The 18,196-nt window shown below is 35.3% G+C and overlaps 1 protein-coding gene across 1 annotated transcript in view; it reads right to left on the bottom strand.

The window, feature by feature from the left end:
- MAN2A1 (mannosidase alpha class 2A member 1) overlaps positions 1-18,196 on the bottom strand; it is a 116,162-nt gene that overhangs the window by 75,103 nt on the left and 22,863 nt on the right. The window contains exons 3-6 of the mRNA XM_072860259.1: positions 17,834-17,978; positions 5,718-5,889; positions 3,909-4,036; positions 2,211-2,384 (exon numbers count right to left, since the gene is read on the bottom strand). Coding sequence (XP_072716360.1) covers positions 2,211-2,384; positions 3,909-4,036; positions 5,718-5,889; positions 17,834-17,978 — 619 coding nt within the window. The remainder of the gene's footprint in view (positions 1-2,210; positions 2,385-3,908; positions 4,037-5,717; positions 5,890-17,833; positions 17,979-18,196) is intronic.

The raw sequence follows: 18,196 nt of genomic DNA, 5'->3' as shown, positions 1-18,196 counted from the left end.
GATACAACAAGGATTGGAATGTTCCAATCAATCACCAGCTGATTGGGAAAGACAGGAACAAAATGTTAGGGTTTGTTTTTTTTTTTTACCCAGAAAATCTCATTATTTCCAGAGTTTTAGAGGTGAACAAAACACATCTTTTATACTGAGTGAATCAAAAATGAACAAAAAAAAGACCAAAATACCCACCAAAAACCCAAACCAAAAACCCAACCACCCTGCTGTCATTACCTCATTAGCACAACATTTGAATTGGTTTGCTTTAGCAGTATCTTAATTTCTTGAACACATAACTTCAATGCATTCTACTTACTTGTAGATAGATTCTGTGTGCCTGTACATAGAATTACATAGAATTCTATGCACTTCTGAGACAACCTTTGCAATCTTAACTTTTCCATCTAGTCAGTCCATTCCCTAAAGTCTAAGCCACAAGGAGCAGAGATCTACACACATTTTTTCAAATCTCAAATTTAAAAATTTAACTTCAAAGACAACCTGAAGTTCTCAGAACTTGAGAACCTTAAGTTTACTCATCTGGTAAAATCCCTAAATGCTGATTACCTATTTCCAGCACTAACTACTTAAAAGTAATTTTATGCTGAAAAAAAATGGATGCATGCTTTAGATGTGCCACAAAACCTGGCTCCTAAGTATGTCAACAATACATACAAAAATACTCTTCAAAACCTTAACAGCGTAAGTTGTCACAGTTCCAATCCAGACCTTTTATTTAAAAAATCCTATTTTACTACTTACTTATTACTAAAAAGGTAAGATACCATAAATATATGCATTTACTTTTCAACTACAGGAGTTCTCTATCTCAGGTACCACCTCTAGGTATTATGCCAGATGAGTGTGCAGTGATCACTGAAAAGCCTTCTTTTGAAGCCCAAACACTAGACCATATCATGCATATGATTTACATATGCAACTATTTAGGAAAAAGGCCTGTCAATTAACTATTCTGTACACTGAGTGGCACATACGAACGTTCAAAGAAAAATCTCTGACGTGTCAGTATCTGACAACTTCTTTCAGTGGTATGCTTTCCTCAAGTCAAGTTTACTTGTGCAGCAGATTGCTTTCTCTGAATACCCTCCTTCCTACAATTTCTGATTAAAAACACTAAAAAATTTCAAAATCACTCCCACCTTTCAATAGTAAGTACTAAATACATTTGTTTGACCCTGTATTGATAAAGCAGCAACATACTACCTTACTTAAAAAAACAGAAAGACCAAAACCTCAACTACATACATTCATCATACAGCTTACTGGAATGCTGGTAGAGTACAAAGCAAAAAAAAAAAAAATCATATAGAAAAGTACATTAGTCTACAGACACATTAATTTGCTAAGGTATAATCACTACATTACCTAAGAAAGCTTTCATAGTCTATATTGTATAACTAATATCAAAAAAGCAATTATATTTATTCTAAGAATAAAGTTTTAGATGTGAATTCCATTGCAAATTAAAACAGTGAAATGTTTTTAATCTTTTTTTTTTTCTGACTAAAGGTAACCTACAAATTTCGAGTCCACAGAAAGTTGCTGTAACTAATGACACTAGTTTGTCACACCAGCTGAGAAAAACTAGTGGCATGAAAGTTTTTTCCTTATTAAGAACATAAACAAGACAAATCTCTCCATCTTCAAATATTCACTTTTGGCCTTTTTTGTCCCATCCACTGTCCCCGTCCCTGTTGTCCCTCCCAAGAGAAATGTTCCTAATGTTCTTTCTCCTCTACTTTATTTCCACATAGTAGGAGTAGGAGGAAGAAAACAAAGAAGTAAGAAAAGGAAAAATAATATTCCATCCCATTTACTTTTTTTATATATACTTGTAAGGAATGTCGGAGAAGGGAAATAAGAGAAAGTAAAAACACAAATGAAAGTGAAGAAACAGGAAGATCAGAGGAACAATGGCCATAATACAGTTTTTATATTTAACACCTTTCCTAACACACAGGTACATTCCCTTTCTGTTATTTAAAAAAAAATTCCCCGCAACTTAACCTAGATGAAAGACAACTTTTCTTTTTTTTTTTAAACAGAACTGCTAGTTTAAAATTTTCAAGTCTTAGACTAACTTCTCTAAATAACCTGTTCTATAAAGTTTTCCATAATATTTGTTCAAGTTATCTCCATATTTTACTTGTGTAAATGAACAAAATAAATTGACATAAAGGAAAAACACATACCCCAGTTCTGTCTCCAAAAGAATTCTAGTGTCTTCTGCATTGCAAAATATTTTTTAACTGAGTAATGAACTCTCTGTATAAGCATATTGGAAAATCCTGTGCGTTTCAGAAGGTAGGCCATTGTTGGTGAATGCCCAAAAGGATCAATTGCCCAACCAGACTTTGGTTTTACTCCTGTTGACAAAAGAAAGTAGTAAAGTAAGAAGAAAGTTTTACTTCTCACTCAAACAAAGCTATGCCAACATAATTCAAATGAGAGCACTAAAGATAAAATTTCCAAGAAGATAAATTAAAATATACAGCTGAGTATTAAGCCTCCTGCAGAACACACCTTGGAATTAACAAGCTAGAATTGAACATATAAACAATTAACAACAACAAAAAAAATCAAATGTCTTAGAGGCAAGGCATTCTGTATAACTACATTAAAAAAAAATCTGAGATTAGTACTCTATGTTGTTACGCTACTTCAACTGTGTCTCAAACATCTTTACATGGAATCATAATGAAATACATCTCCTTTTTCACTTTAAGTAGACTACAGATTTACAACTGGAAAAGAAAGCTGAAAGAAAATGAACAGGTGGAGATGGATTGATGTTGTATCTTGTTGAATTTTCACTGTAATTTAAATAAAGTTAACCTTTTTTGCCTTTGGAACTAACGTTTCTTTACTTTTGATTTATTTGGTTGGCAATGATTAGAATCATGTTGATTATTACTGTGTTTTCGCTGAACTTCATAGTAGCAAATAAAGAAGCTATATCTAACTCTTGTTTACCTGGTTCTTCAATATGATTCCTTAGGTGCATTTTTACTATCTTACCAAAAAAACTGTAGGGAATGCATTACCCTTTTATTAGGCCTTCCCTCTCCCCCATCTCTAAATTATGTCAAGCTGTGTTTATGGAAGTTGCAATCTAAGAAAAACATAGTGAAACAGCTTTTCAAAATAATTTCGGTTAATTAGATTAAGTAATGTTAACTTACTATTAAAATCACAGTACAAATATTTTCTATTAAAAAAGGGTTATCTCTACTTATAGAACTAAACAAAAAAAAAACCTCCCAAAGCCACCAAAACGGTTCAGCCAATGTTACTGCAGTCAGTAATACCTCAAAGTTTCAAAAGCGAATGAGTCTTTTTTTTTTTTTAAATATGAACAATTCTAACATTACAATGGGTTTAGGTTTTATAGCTTCTACTACTACAACAACTACTACTAGATTTCATATTTACTTTTTTGAAAGCCTTACATAAGAGAACCTAATGAATACACAGCCTGCAGAACAGATCCAAACACATGAAAGGAATATCAAATTTTTAAGTTATTTTAAGGCCTTTTTCATGATTTTCAAAAGACAGAAATGGCAATCGGAAACTGTGATACCAGAGACATGTGATCTATAATTCAGCATGATCTAGTGTTATATTTTATTATGCTATGCACATCTTTCTTTGACCAAGACAAAATGTTATGAAATAAAATTGTTTAAATACAGTTCATCCAGGAACTTCTATCTGCAAACAGTAATTGCAAATACTAGACTCAATCCTATAGCTTCTAGTAAGTGGTCTGATTTAATGTTGCTGGAAAGCAGAGTAAAGACAGCTTTCTAAGCACTTCAGAAATACAAAAAAGCATTTTCTAATTGACTTCCTGTATTAACAGTTAAATTTTAGATCAAGCCACATACCGAGGTTCTTTTCTAGCCATTGATGTCCTTCTATCAGTTGGTCAATTAAAGCAAAATAATGCGGAGAGGCTTCATCAGGCATGACCCATCCTCCTGTTACTATTTCAAATTGTCCATCTTTTATTAAGCTGGAAAAAATACAAATTGTGTTCAGAATCTTGCATATGAAAATACACTCTTGAATTTCTGAATACCCAGTAGGTATTTACCAGGGACACGATGCCAAAATCTAAATTGTTTGTGCTACTTCCTCCACTGAACTTACATTTCTTTAATCAAACAGGGAAAGAATGAATAGACAAACAGTTAAATTTTAATGCCTCTGTGCAATGAATACTACCAGCTCTACTGCATGTGCCATAATATTTGATTTTTTTTAAAATCAGGAAGAAAGCTATTTCCTGCATAGATTACAAAAAAAAAGTGTATGTGTCACAGTACTGAAGGCAAATTGAGCTAGATGCCTAGACATTGCACATCTCAAGCACTACTGTCATCTCCCCATGTGTGGTCTACTGTTCTTTGTATTGTTTTAGAGAGCTGATAGAGCTTTGAAGTTTATTGTATCTATAAAGGCTTCAGACCACCTCACTCAAAATGCCTTCTTGAAACAGATCACAAGATGATCAAGTCTCTCTATTAAGATGTCAGTGAACATAATGATCATGCTTCCAGCATCAGGTGCTCCCTACAGTTAAATAATGTAATTTCAGCACTTATATTGTACACCAGCATATAAATGTTTAATGAATTCAAGAAAGAAACACAGTAACTTATCAAAACTTAGTCACATTATAGATAATACCCGTAAGAGTAATGAAAAATGTACAGCAAAAATAATCTCCAGTGCAGCTTCTATAAGTCTTACAGCAGTTTAACTACTACCCGATTCCCCTGAAGAAAGAGCACAGTTCCCTAGTGGCTATCATTTACTGTTTATTTGCGTTCCAAGGGAACTTTTTGATCTCAAAAAATAAAAGCTGTGCTATAATACTCATGCATTGTACATAAATTTTTAAATAGTTTTCTATGTCATTCCCAAGATTTCCAGCATTACCTAACCCTTGCAGCTGTGAGGCTCTCACAGATTTAATGTATACTGCAACCTGTGCATCTTGAAGGAGGGCACGAGGAGAACATCACAGAGATGAGCTACGAACTGAAAAAAAAAAAAGGCAAACCCCCCCCCCCTCCTTTTTTGAATACTCCAAACTAGATCCTTACTTCAAGTTTGTTCAAGCAACATGCTTTCTTGTCTCCAAGTCTAGATAAAGCTTTTATTTCTGTGTTACATCTTGACTTAGGATTTTAAAAAGAACTAAGAAGAGCAAGGGTGTAGAGTATATACTACTTTACCATTTAAGCAGCTACATGTTTATAAAAAATACACATATTTAAAAACAAAAAATCTCATCTCATAATTGTGTTATAACTGAAGAAAAAATTACCGTATATAAATAGCTAATATGAAAGATTATTTTTATTCCATTGCCGATACTTCAAGGTGACTTCAAATAAAGTTTATAATCACAACTCCATTACAACTTGAATGACATCTTCATGGTTGTACATGGAAACCTTTACCCAATTTTTTCAGCCACTCAGTAATTTGGCTTCACTTCTCTAAACACAGTTTTATTTTGTAACTGGAAAAAAACAAACCGAGCCCAAAAAAATCTGAACTTGAGTAGTCTACTATTCTAGCAATTCTGCATCACAACAAGTGAAATCTCAAGTTCACATGTAGTCAAATACACAAAGTCTCAGAACATGCCACGTGGAAGATAAGAAATAGTTCAATGTTCAAACCTTTTAACAGCATCCTTTTTTTGGCTATCTATTCCATCCCACCATTTTGAAAAGTAAGAAATCTCAGACCACATAAATTTCCTTCGGTTGTCTTCTTGCAGTTTTATAACCATATTATTTAAGATATGCTGTGTCTGATCTCTGAAGTAATCATCAAAAGTCTTCAGCCAACCTAAGAAAAAGAAAATATGAAATTTAAGTTACTTTCAACAGTCTTAGAGACCTTTCTTCTTCCCACTCCCTACAAAAAGTTAAGTGAAGCATCTTCTTAAAAAGCTGAACTTTACATGCTGTGGAAAGTTCAAAGTGCTAAACTCTCCAGGTGTTTCTTTTTACAAAGTTTAGATGTTTTATTTCCTAAACATATAAATATATGGAGCATTAGGCTTTCTACTCTGACCAACAGAATACACAGATTTTAAAAACTGCGGATTTTTTTTTTTTTTAATTTAAGCACAAATTAAGTAGTTGAAAAGGAAGATGTACATATCTGAAAGTTGATGTTCCTTGATAACTTCCACTAGGTTTCCTCTTCTCTCACATCAGGAGGACTGGAGCATCTACTAACAGATCATCTTCCCAGCCCAAGCCCTATTCCCAACACACACCCCCACAACACCCCCTAATCCTTCCCACAATGTCTTATCTCTTCTTTCAAGTCATAAACACCCCATCACTCTACTTTATGTAAAACAACTGAACGAAAATCCTTACTAGCAGCATCTTACACCACAGCTTGAGGAGAATATTAAGAGCCACTAATGGTATCCCACAACCTTGAGGGTAAAGAAATAAAATGGGGGCAAAGAAAGCAGCAGTAAGCCCTGCAGCACATGTTCAGCATCATTTATGAATGAGGGGTTTGTTAGCAATGACTGAGAAGAGAAATATATTGTAGCTGCATCTCTCATTAGAAAAAGAAATCAGTGAGATGCAGAGTAAAGGACAAGACAACTTTAACACATATTTGACCTCACAGCACAGAGCCTTCCATTAAATTCTTTTACCTTTCCCTAAAACCTTGAATGAGAAAGCACATGCATCTTCCTTCCCAAAACCTGGAAGGGATATGTTCCTTCTGTAACCACAACTGGAAAAAAGAGGCAGATAAGCCTGTCTACTTAATACACAAGTGGCATATTCCTACTCTTCATACCAGCTCTTGTCATATGTAAGCATTTTCATTTAGGTGCTTCCAAAAGGGACTCAGCAGTTGAGTTCAAGGAAGTATCATACACAACAGAGTAACTACTGAAGAATGCAAATGATGTTATGAATTGTTCCTATAGCATGCATCCACATTTTAAGATTTTGTGAAAGCTTCCACACAATGTGAGGATTGTTCTCCAGACAGCTACGATCCTAGTGACTCCACTCTGATTTACCAGTTCTGTTCTGCAGAGGCACTGCCATTCTAGCATAATGCCAGTCTGCTTATAAGAAGATACAGGATTAGGCTGTTCTGGAATGAAATAATATTGTTTCCAGGCAGTTATAAAAATACAGAAAATTTTAGTATTAAAAAAATCATTTTTAAGTCTAATAAAAGAAAACAACTTTATTATTGAACAGAGTCTGAATATTGATTCAGAAAGGATATATTCTACTTGACTAACGATAAAAAAATCAATGACAGTAACGTTAAGTAGAAATGCAGAGTTAATGTAATTTGACAACATGCACATTCTTTTCCAGTTCACATCAAATTTTTAATTATATTTCAAATAAAGGATCTTGTAATTAGGAATAAACACTAGACACTGGCGCACTCTTACTTCGGTTGCACTACTTTCAGGTTGCACTCTCACTTAGTAAAGGTCAAATTTTAATAAAGTATTCAGAAACAAACAAACACCACAAATTTCCAAAAACCTCCCTTTTTTACTTTGCAAATGAGGAAATAAAACTATAACACTCCAAGGGAAAAGTGCTAGCTCAATATCTTTTTTTTTTTTTTTAAAAAAACAGATTTTTAGCATCTAGAAGAATCATCACATCCGGTGTAGGTTTCTGTACAGATAAAACACTAGGATCTAATCTAATCTATCTTAAAGGGGAAAATACATTTTTTCAAGACAGTTAATATGAAGGCTTAAAATCTAAACTTAAAACACACTTTTCTTTAGAGGCATGGAAACAGCTCAATACAAAGAAGTTGACCATAAATTACTATTACACAATAGTTTCAAGAAGACTGAAAACAAAAGCAATGAATAAGCTGAATTTATCTTCCTTCTGTGCTGTTTTTAATCAACATTTGTTATGATCTCTACTTATTTCAGTACGTGTTTTTTTTAATGGAAGCTTTCACTCAAAGAATTGAGATCACATGACCAATTAATATATTTTAGGGCTCATTTACTGTTCAACAAACCAAAGAAATATTTTACTAATGTTTACTTCAAAAGATCCACATGTAGCAGAGACTACAAATTTATAGCTTTTTACCAGGAATTTCTTCTGAAAGACATCATACCATGCTAGCACACAACTAATAGTATGGTTTTAGTTCATCCTCCATGTTTTTCCTATACAGAAATATATCATCATAATAAACTATTTTAGCATATTTTTATATTGCAGCAATAAAAGCAAACTTACACTGAATTCTTAAGTATTCTTGAAAAACTTAAAAAAAAACCTACGTAAAGAAGCACAGAGCTAAATGACAAAGCAGCTGGCATAAGAATACATTATGATGTAGGAAGAGCTGTGTGATGTTTAGTGGTTGTTTTATTTTAATATATTCAGTTTTTTAAGCTATAGAGGAAGGGTACAACATGGTTAACACACTGAATCTTCACAAAGTCCTAGCAAGTATTTACAAGTATTCACAGAAATAGGTGCAAGCCAATAGAAAGTCCTCTGAACTTTCTAGGCCCAGAACTGCACACAGTGTTCAAGGTGAGGCCGCAGCAACGCTAAATACAGCGGGATAATCCCCTCTTTTGACCAGCTGGCTATGCTGTGTTGGATGCACCCCAGGATGCGGTTTGCCCTCTTGGCTGCCAGGGCACACTGCTGACTCATGTGGAGCCTGCTGTCAGCCAGCACCCCCACATCCCTTTCTGCAGGGCTGCTCTCCAGCCACTCCTCTCCCTATTTATACTTATGTCCAGAGTTACTCTGTCCTAGGTGCAGAATCTGGCATTTGCTCTTGTTAAATTTCATGCTATTAATAACTCTTAAACCCATGACTTACAGAGGCTGTTCAACTTTACATGGAGCCATAAAAATTTTAAAAAAATCAAAACCTGAACAGAACAATGAATAAATTAATTTACAGTTGCTAGCTATAAGTCTACTACTAAAGACTACCACATTAAATTTATTATTTCACATCTCAGTCCCTAATATTACATAAGAATCTAGTACAACTCAAGTTCATTTTTGTACTTATCCACAAACTAAGAAGTTGTTCCCAAGTTGAAAGAAAGGGTTTACCAGCGCATTTGGATCAGGAAACTTTTAATACAAAATACAATATACACATGAAAAACATGTGATAGTTTAAAGCTGCAATTACCAAAACTAAATATGCTAACATGAGCAAAATAACACTTGTTGGTTTAAATCTACATAAGGACCTTTGTCGATATAAAAATGTAAACAAGAAAAAAATAATACTGTCTTTTATGTTACTATGCTAGTCTTGACTTAAGTATTCAGGACTTTGCCAGCTACTTTCATTTTCTGCCAGCACATGTGATATCAACAGAACATACACGTCGTTAAACTGCTTGTCTTTTGATTGCCTCACTCATGTTTGTCCTCAAAAGTGTGGAAACTTGACTTTTTTTCCCCCCAGGGATTTATCAACATCATGCAGTTGTCTGTTTTTTCACTTTTTTTCCCTACTTTGCTAATGTAAGTTTTCTCAGGTCAACAGCAGACTCCAAGAATCATGTCCAAATGACAATACAATCCATTGCTATGCAAAAAATCCTGAAGCATTTCATTAACTGATTTGCCACTATTCCTTTCTACACTTTCCAGTCCAATTTCCTTCTTGAAGCTCTAACAGCTCTTTGCACTAGAGAAAGGTATTCTTGTGTCTTCGCACAGTTAAGACACATTTGTAGAGATACAGGCAAACTTTCAGGACAAAATCAGAACAGAAGTTGACAATTTAGCATTATTCAAAAAGTAACCTAATTAAGTAAAATCACTTTACAATTTGATCATGACAAGAATCACAAATCAACTTTGAAAACATGAAATCATTACAGTGGTTTAGCACTGCTTACATGTACCTGCAAGGCTGGTTTTTATTTTTTTTTTGGGGGGGGGGGTTGGTTTTTTTTGCGGGGGTGTTGGTTTTTGGTTGGTTGGTTGGTTTTTTACAACATTTTTATTTATTTTGTCTTTTGGTTTAAAATTAACTGCTGTAATGAAACAAAAAAAAGACTTTTCAATTGCTTACTACCATAAGTCACCCTCCAACATTTATGAGGAAATATGTCCTTAAAAAAATCTCTAGTTTCTCATTAAATCTGTTTTAATGAAGAGGCAGATCTAGTAAATGTCTGGAGTACTATCACTTGTTAGATTAATACATTTTTGAGGGCAGTTTGCATGTCTGATTTACTTTACAGTAGATCATAATCAATTTCACTGAGTCTAAAATTCACACATCAGTGCTGCTTCTTGCAACCTAAGAAACATGAGTAATTTATTAATTTTATGGCAGAATTAAATAAAACCATTAAATTTCAGCTAGCATTATACAGCTTTCCAGAAAATAAAAGCAACCTCTTTGCAACAAAACTAGTGGAACTTCAGTTCTTGGATTTTTCAAAATGTACACTTGCGTTAGTAAAAAACCTACATAATTTTTTTTACAGTTATGCTTAATTCTCAGCTAACTAGTTCTTGGAAGAAGACACAATTAAGTAACTGTTTTGATAGTGATGGAAGTAAAAAAGAATTATAAGCTGAAAGAGGATGTCTTAGTTCTTAATTACATCCATGCTCCACATAAAATATGATACCGCAATGGTAAAAGTTTTCTAAAAAACAATTAAAAAAAATTAATGGACATGCAGCCATGAGTTCTTATCAGTGCTTTGGAGAACTTAAGCATGGTATATGTGTTTAACTGATCATACACAGCCACACAATAATGACAATAATGCAAATACTAGAAATAAATCCAAATGCTAAGTTTTAACTTACATTTTAGTAAGTATGATTACACATGGAAAGAATTTAGCATTAGCCCCTTTCTAGATTCAGCAATTTAAAAAATTCCTTTATTTTAAGGTGTAGAATATATGCATCAATTGTTTAATTTAGAAATCTTGCATCATCATTCTATGACGTCAAAACTAAATAGAACAAATATGCAAGTTAATATTTTATAGATGTTTCCGACATAAAACTTCAGTGCTAATTTCACCAAAAGAAGTATCATTTCAATAAAGATGAATGGCTTATTGGCCAAGATTGTGAAAGAAAACTTCAGAAACATAATGTCTCTCAGGTAAGGCTATCTCAAAATTAAAACTAAAAGCAGTCTAAGATGGTTTTTCATTTTTCTATTTGGCATAGCATAAACCAGAATAAGACAGAAAGCCACCTGGAATATCCCTGTGTTGAAACATTCATTCCGATTCAGAAGAAGATCAAGAGAAGATGAGCCCCTTGTTCCCCAAAATTCCCCTTTATTCTCTGAAATAAAGTCATTTAGACAGGAGCAAAGACACCAATATTAAAAAGGTGCAACAGTGCATTTACTTTTCCAATGGCATGCTTTAACTTGTAAAAGATCTCTGCTCAAGGGACCACAAGAATCATTCCATATTTATCACATTTAATTTCATAAGCATAACTAAAAATTCAAATGATTGCACATTTAAACAAAAGCAAAATCTGTCATGAACCACGAGGTACTTCAAAAACTATAATTAGAATTCTTATTTGTTAGACTTACACAATGCAAGGTCTATCTCTGCTTTGTACATATCAAATCTGCTGCTCTCAAAACTAAGACGAGAAGAAAATTTATACTCATCAGGAATTAAAAGTGTGCTCTCTGTAACTGTCCTGTCAATTTTCAGTGCAACTGCCCTGAATTTTCTTTTCCCCTCCCCCCCCCCCCAGACAAAGGAAAAAAAAAACTTGCTCCCTAAAGTCCCCTACCACCTCGTATGCAACCACAGAAGTATTGAGAAGTGGGCCAGGAATGAAAGTCAGATTTCTGTAATTCAGCATGTCAAGAAAAACTTGTCAGGTGCCCAGTTTCCCATTCTATTCCTAGATCTCATCTTCTTGGAAAAATTAGGTGTTCACCATTCAATGTATATTTTATAGTCTTTACATAGCCTTCATAGTTCTTTCTTTTAGAAAACACAATATACTGTTGCTGTTTATAAAAAGGAAAACAAGTTCTAGACAAACAGTGGTGACTGATATTTTTTAATCTTCCTATTAAAACACAAGATTAATATATCAATCAGTGAACTTCCAATTTACAGTCTGCAACTTTTAAAGGTAAAGTTGTCAGATGTCATTCAACTACCATTTTTTCTTTCCTGCTTCAGCCTTATACTAACCTGCTCTTATATTCTGGTGGGTCAGACAACAGTCTAAATAATCTGTGTTCCAAATATGTCAGGAAAACTAAGAAGTCACCTGAAGACCATATCCAGATATGGTCAACAGAAAACAGACCTGGTGTATTAGAGCATCAAATTTTTATTCTTTTCTCTTAACTTAACACTGCAATTAATTTCATAGGGCTATACAGATTTCCACCTGAAACTCCGCTGGAGACTGTCTTAAATAATAAAAAAGGGGTTAATGTGCTAGTAAGGTAAAGATACCAATAATATAGATAATTAATGAAGTGTTAAAAAGCAGAATTTAGACCTGATGTAGGTGCACATACACTTTCACATACATTTTTATTTAGGTAGAAATTGGGGGTGGGATCGCAGAAAGAAAATCTATTTTAGTCTCTTTCAATTCCACTTAAATGCTGCTTGTACTACGTCCATAACAACCACATTCAGCAACAAAGTACTCTGATCTGGTACACATATATATTACAAAGCTCACAAGTCTCAATTCTTAAATAATTTAATGAGAAGACAGTACCAAAATCATCACTGCCAACAGAGCAATAAATGCTAGAGGTGTCTTTCGACCCCTTGGGTCATATCTGAATATCATCTTTCAAGTCCAGTTGTGCTGGTTGACAATATTGCTGTTCCTGAGCAGGGTTCTCACCTCTGGAGTTCAGCTGCTTAATCCACTTCAGGCAGTCACATGAAACTGCCGTTGAAGCACAAGAACTAACATAAGGGCTTTGCCAGCACAGCAGGTTATATGATCACTCCTTAATCTGCTCCAGAAATAAATGCTACCCATCTGCGATGCCTATAACCTCACACAATACAGCTATTTGTAAACTGAACATCTGTCCGTGGCTTGAGATTAATCTGCACTGGGTGAGTTGCCCTAAATCAGACATGCTACTTAGGTGCTCAAATGTTCATCAACTGCCAGCAACTATAAGACAATTATGCCTGCCACTGATCAAAAGTGTGAAGGGGACCCATTCTCATACCTGACTTCCCAATAACGGGTAAATATATTAGCTACCGAAGGGAGAAGCACAGAGACCTGAAGTTTATAGGTCCCGGTTGAATTCACACGGAAACAGTTAACCCAGATTTAGCAGAATTTAGCAACACCAAGTGTTTCAGAGCATCAGCGCACAAGTCATCCCCAAAACAGAACCTGGAACCTAAGACCACCCCTTTCCCTATAGATTCCATTTCAAGGCAGTTTCTTTGCCTTTGAGCTACAGATTCTCACTAGCATAACTGGTTATATGAAAAGTTAAAGAGAAAGTAGCCTCAGATGAGAAAACTTAAAATGTAATGAGAATTTAAAGCTTCTGCAGCCAATATATCTTTACTGACCCCATTTCTTGGTAAATATTTTCACATACATTGTTATACTATAGGTTTGTTATACCTTTCAGCTTTTTTGCCAGAAGGCATTTCTTTCGCATCATGCCTTTTCATCCCCTGTGGGAAAGGAATAATGTAACCATCAGCTATACAAGAGATTTCAGATCTCTGTTACACATAACTTTTCCCTCTTTCCAGTGCTTATTAATATGCAGTTTCATATGCAGACAATTCCACAGAAATGTCCTTACCAAAAGCAGTACCAAGTCAGGAGATTTGTATGATAACACTCTTTGTAAAAGCAAACAATAACCAGTCTCGCATGATCACCTTTGGTGATGGAACAGGTTACATTTACCAGGATTATATCTCAGTTTAACTCTACTTGATATCAACTGAGAAGCCTAAACAAGCTGGTAGATATTTAGATTGTATGCATGAGGAGATGCAGATTTCTTGATTTTAGTTGCTACTGGTGAAAGGACGGATATAATTTTATAGTAAAGGCATGAAGAACTTAGGTATTAAGGAATAAGACCTTAGGAATCAGTCAGCTATCAAAGGTGAATGACAACACCGTTAAGACTTCAGGCAAGTCCTTGGGAATAGCCTATGTGGGAAAAAAGTTACAACAGAAAGAAAGAGACAGCTCTCAATTTCACAGAATTCTTCAAACCTTATTATTGAAGGGGCAGCCACAGAGAGGACTTCTTTCAGAGAGCTGGAAGAAAATGAACCTTCCTATATATGTAATGAGTGACTCCCTCCAAGATAGATATCCGAATGCTGGTAAAAATCCATCTCTGAAGCTAAGTTCATTATGACCCACACATGTTTGGAACAGGGCCAGAGCAGTGCTGGAGAGAGCAAAATAGAAGCAGATTAAAATTCATTAAATGGAGCTCTCAAGTGTACCAAGAGACATCATTCAAATGTAAAATTAAGGAATAGACAAACACATGGAAAACATATTTCCTGGGTAAGTAGAAAATTCCTAATGGGAAAAGTACAGGAAATTCCATGATTGATAACACAAAAAGTTAAACAGGAAAAGGTGTTGGCGAGGCTACTTCTCATTGTAGAGAAGTATCTATGCCTTATCTGTCTTAGAAGTTTAATAATTCTGGTGACTCAAAAAACTTTTTTTGGAGAGGGTAGGAGGGTAGGGGGTTTTGGTTGGGGTTTTTTGGGGTTTTGGGTTTTTTTTTTGTGTGTGTGGTGCAGTTAGTTTTTATTTGGGGCTCTTTTTTTGTTTGTTTGTTTTGTGGTTGGGGGGTGTTTGTTTGGGGTTTTTGAGTTGTTTGGGTTTCTTGGGGTGGGTTTTTTTCTTGGGTTTTTTGTTGTTTGGTTGGGTTTTTTAAACACAGGCCAAGAACCCAAACCTGACAGAGAAGAATGCCACATATAGGGAGGAATTGCCCATTTCTCTGGACCTGGAGAAAACCCTTGTTATCCTCTGACCTTCCAAAAGAAAGTATAATATTTCAAGCGTCATGGCAAATACATAGTGAAGCTCATGGAGTCAGCTCAGTAACTTGCCATCCTAATTGGGAGGCTATTAAGAGATGTGTCCTTCTTCCCAACAATTCCACTATTTTTGGGACGTTTCTCATAGGAGCAATACAGAGCTATTTAGTTTAGTCTGCTAGTCCCAAAAGACACATATCTAAAAATATGGAGGCTATGACAAAGCATCCTCCAGCATAACCTGATATTGACAGCCTTTCCTATTGGCTAGCTGAGCCAACAGCAGCCTCAAAACTGTATGCCTTGCTTGGCATACAGTGAAGGAGAATGTAATTTGTAGTGACAGATATTAGTGTCTACCAAAATAATCTTGATGTGAAAAGAGGTCCAGTAACTTCAATACTCAAATTCCTTAGAATACAAGTGCTCAGTGGGCCACTTCTGGTAAGCAGAACTGTTGTTACAGTATGAACCAAACACTAGATTAAGGCACCCAATGCCAACGTTTGTGAGACACAAAAGGTCTTGGCTGTGAAAATCTAGCACAGCTGTTTGCCTGATTATAGGGGGCAAGACAGGAACCTAGATGTCAAGAAGAAAGGAGAAGGCTGGAGGTCAGAAAGCTAAAGGTTAGCTCCAACGAGTCTGTCCAGAATGGCAACAGAAACTGGCCAATTGTGCATGGAGTACTGACAAGACAGGCCAGGCACCACAGAGGAAATCAGCCCAATATATTCTGTTTTGGAACACAGTTACAGAAGTAATAAGTAATAAGTTACAGAAGTAAAATAAAAATAATTTTTTTAAAAAAAAAGATGAAAACAAGATTACTAGAACCTGTAGAAAAAGAACCAGGGGTTGTGTTAAAAAACCCTGTTCTTTTATGGGACCCATATGGATAGTGAAAACTAGCCTCCTTTAGAGAAAGGGGCAGAGGTCTATCTCTAACAGCAACGCCAAAAGACCTGAAACATCTTGGATGTGCAGTTATGAAACCACAGTATTTTTTTATGAGTTCTAGAGTAGGAAGAGGAGAGAAGCTACCATTTTGATACAGGAACCTAGACAGAGCCATGAAACAGCAAGCTCAGCACCAGAATTAGAAGAGATCTACTGGTTAGGCTTTGGAATCGTCTAACAAAACAAACGGTCTGAAAGTTAATATCAAGGACATAAAAAAAAAGTCTCCTCTACTGATCTACTTTTAAGGAGGCAAGGAATGTGAGGTTAAAAATGCAGGTTCTTAGCCTCCACTAACAGAATGCATCTGAAAAATAAAATCAGTGCCAGAACACTGAGCCCCTACCGAACCACATGATTTGAATGGTCACCGGAGAAGTTTTATGCAAAGCTCTTCTCAGCTTCCCTCAGGACTTTCCCCTGCAGCTCCCAAGCTTCATGCTCCTGTAGAGCTACCTCAGCTTGCATTGTGCAGGGGATCTTTGTTCAATCCAGCTAAAATAATCTCTGGAAGATAGATGTGACCCCAGGCAACTGGCCTCTAGCAGGATGCCAACTGTCCTCCCCCAATTAGGATATGAACCTACTAGCTTCAGCAGAAAGAAGGGAGAGAGGTGAACTCCATACCCCATTCTAATTCTCTTGGTTCTTATTAGAAGTTCTGTACATTCTTTTAGGATGGTTTCAGATTCATTAAATGACTGTACAGAGTGTGGCTTCTCTTTGGGAAAGTTTTCAGGAGAACAACCAGAGAGGAAATAAGTGGACACAGGTTTAAAGACAGCTCTACAAAAGGGTAGATCAAAGTCTATACTGTGATTATTTTCTCTGAATATTTTTACTATACCCATACTTTGTTATTTTAGCTGTCATAACTGTACAATACTGTCCCTCCAAATTCCAGTGTTCATTTTCTTTGAAAATGCTAGATACGTGCGAATAAAACTCACTTACGTTCAAACTACCATATCTTACTTCGCTCAGATCCAAAGTACTTCAAACAACAAATTAAATTGGTGGAGATATACAGTAGTAAAGTTTAAAAATCGCTGAAATTGTGGCTTTCCACAATAAAAAGCAGCTTCACCAGCTTCTCATGGTCAATGTACACATACCAGGAATATACTACAGCAGTATAATTCACTGTTTTTGGGTGTATTTTACAGTCATTTCAAAATAAAGTGACACTTCCCCATTTTATTTATTACACAGTAAATATCCACTTGGGAGGAAGAAGTTAAATTATGCAAACATACCTAGGTTTCAGTTTAAATCCAGACTTTATATTTATCCCACTGTAGGCTGGGGGCGGGGGTATGCACAAAACAGTAAAGAAAGTGTTATAGTCAAAACCCTCAGATTTGCCACTGTCACTTCTTCCAAAAAGCACATCTCTTCAGCACAGGCTGAGGGTTAAATATCTATGACAGTTCAAAAAGTCAAAATAAGAGCAGGCCATATTTAATGCAGCAATTAATAAACTGACTGGGTTACCAGCAGGATGAACACAGAAAATCCATATTACCTTCCAACATCAACACTGAAGTTCTACTCCAGTTAATAAATAAATACATGTACAACTTTTATCATAACAGTTGTCAGTTGAAGTCATTGGCACTCGAATTATACATCTGCTGAACTACCTTGCTAGACTTAAATCTCACATATTAAGTAGTATGCTTCAAAAAACCCAAATCTTAACAGAAAGGACAACATATTTCTTAATTCAAAAGCCTCTAGATATCCAAATCAACACAGCTAAAGTATTACCTGGGTCATTATGTGAGTGAGGCACGACAAAAACTTGTAGCGGTTCACTGTCCCATTCATTTTCATTGTATGTGATATCGAATCCTTGTTTCCACACGCCACCATCTGGATTATCGAAAGGAAGAATGTCATAGACATCCAACATCTGAAAAAGGGTAAATGGAATATAAAATATGAATGCACAAAACCAGTTCTATTAAAAACCAAAGCTGTTTTCATCAAAAACAGATCAGCTTGTTCATTACACAGGGAGAGATGAAGTGTCAAATGAACAGAAAACTGACAAATGAGAGCAAGTTCCAAGTCATGCTAGGCCAGCTAAGACACAGCTGGCAGGAAGTGGAACATTTGGCAGGCCCTGTT

The sequence above is a fragment of the Ciconia boyciana genome, chromosome 4 (assembly GCF_034638445.1).
Source record: "Ciconia boyciana chromosome 4, ASM3463844v1, whole genome shotgun sequence".
Classification (NCBI taxonomy): Eukaryota; Metazoa; Chordata; class Aves; order Ciconiiformes; family Ciconiidae; genus Ciconia; species Ciconia boyciana.
The sequence above is the reverse complement of the archived record's forward strand: the minus strand, read 5'-3'. Positions and strand labels throughout refer to the sequence as shown.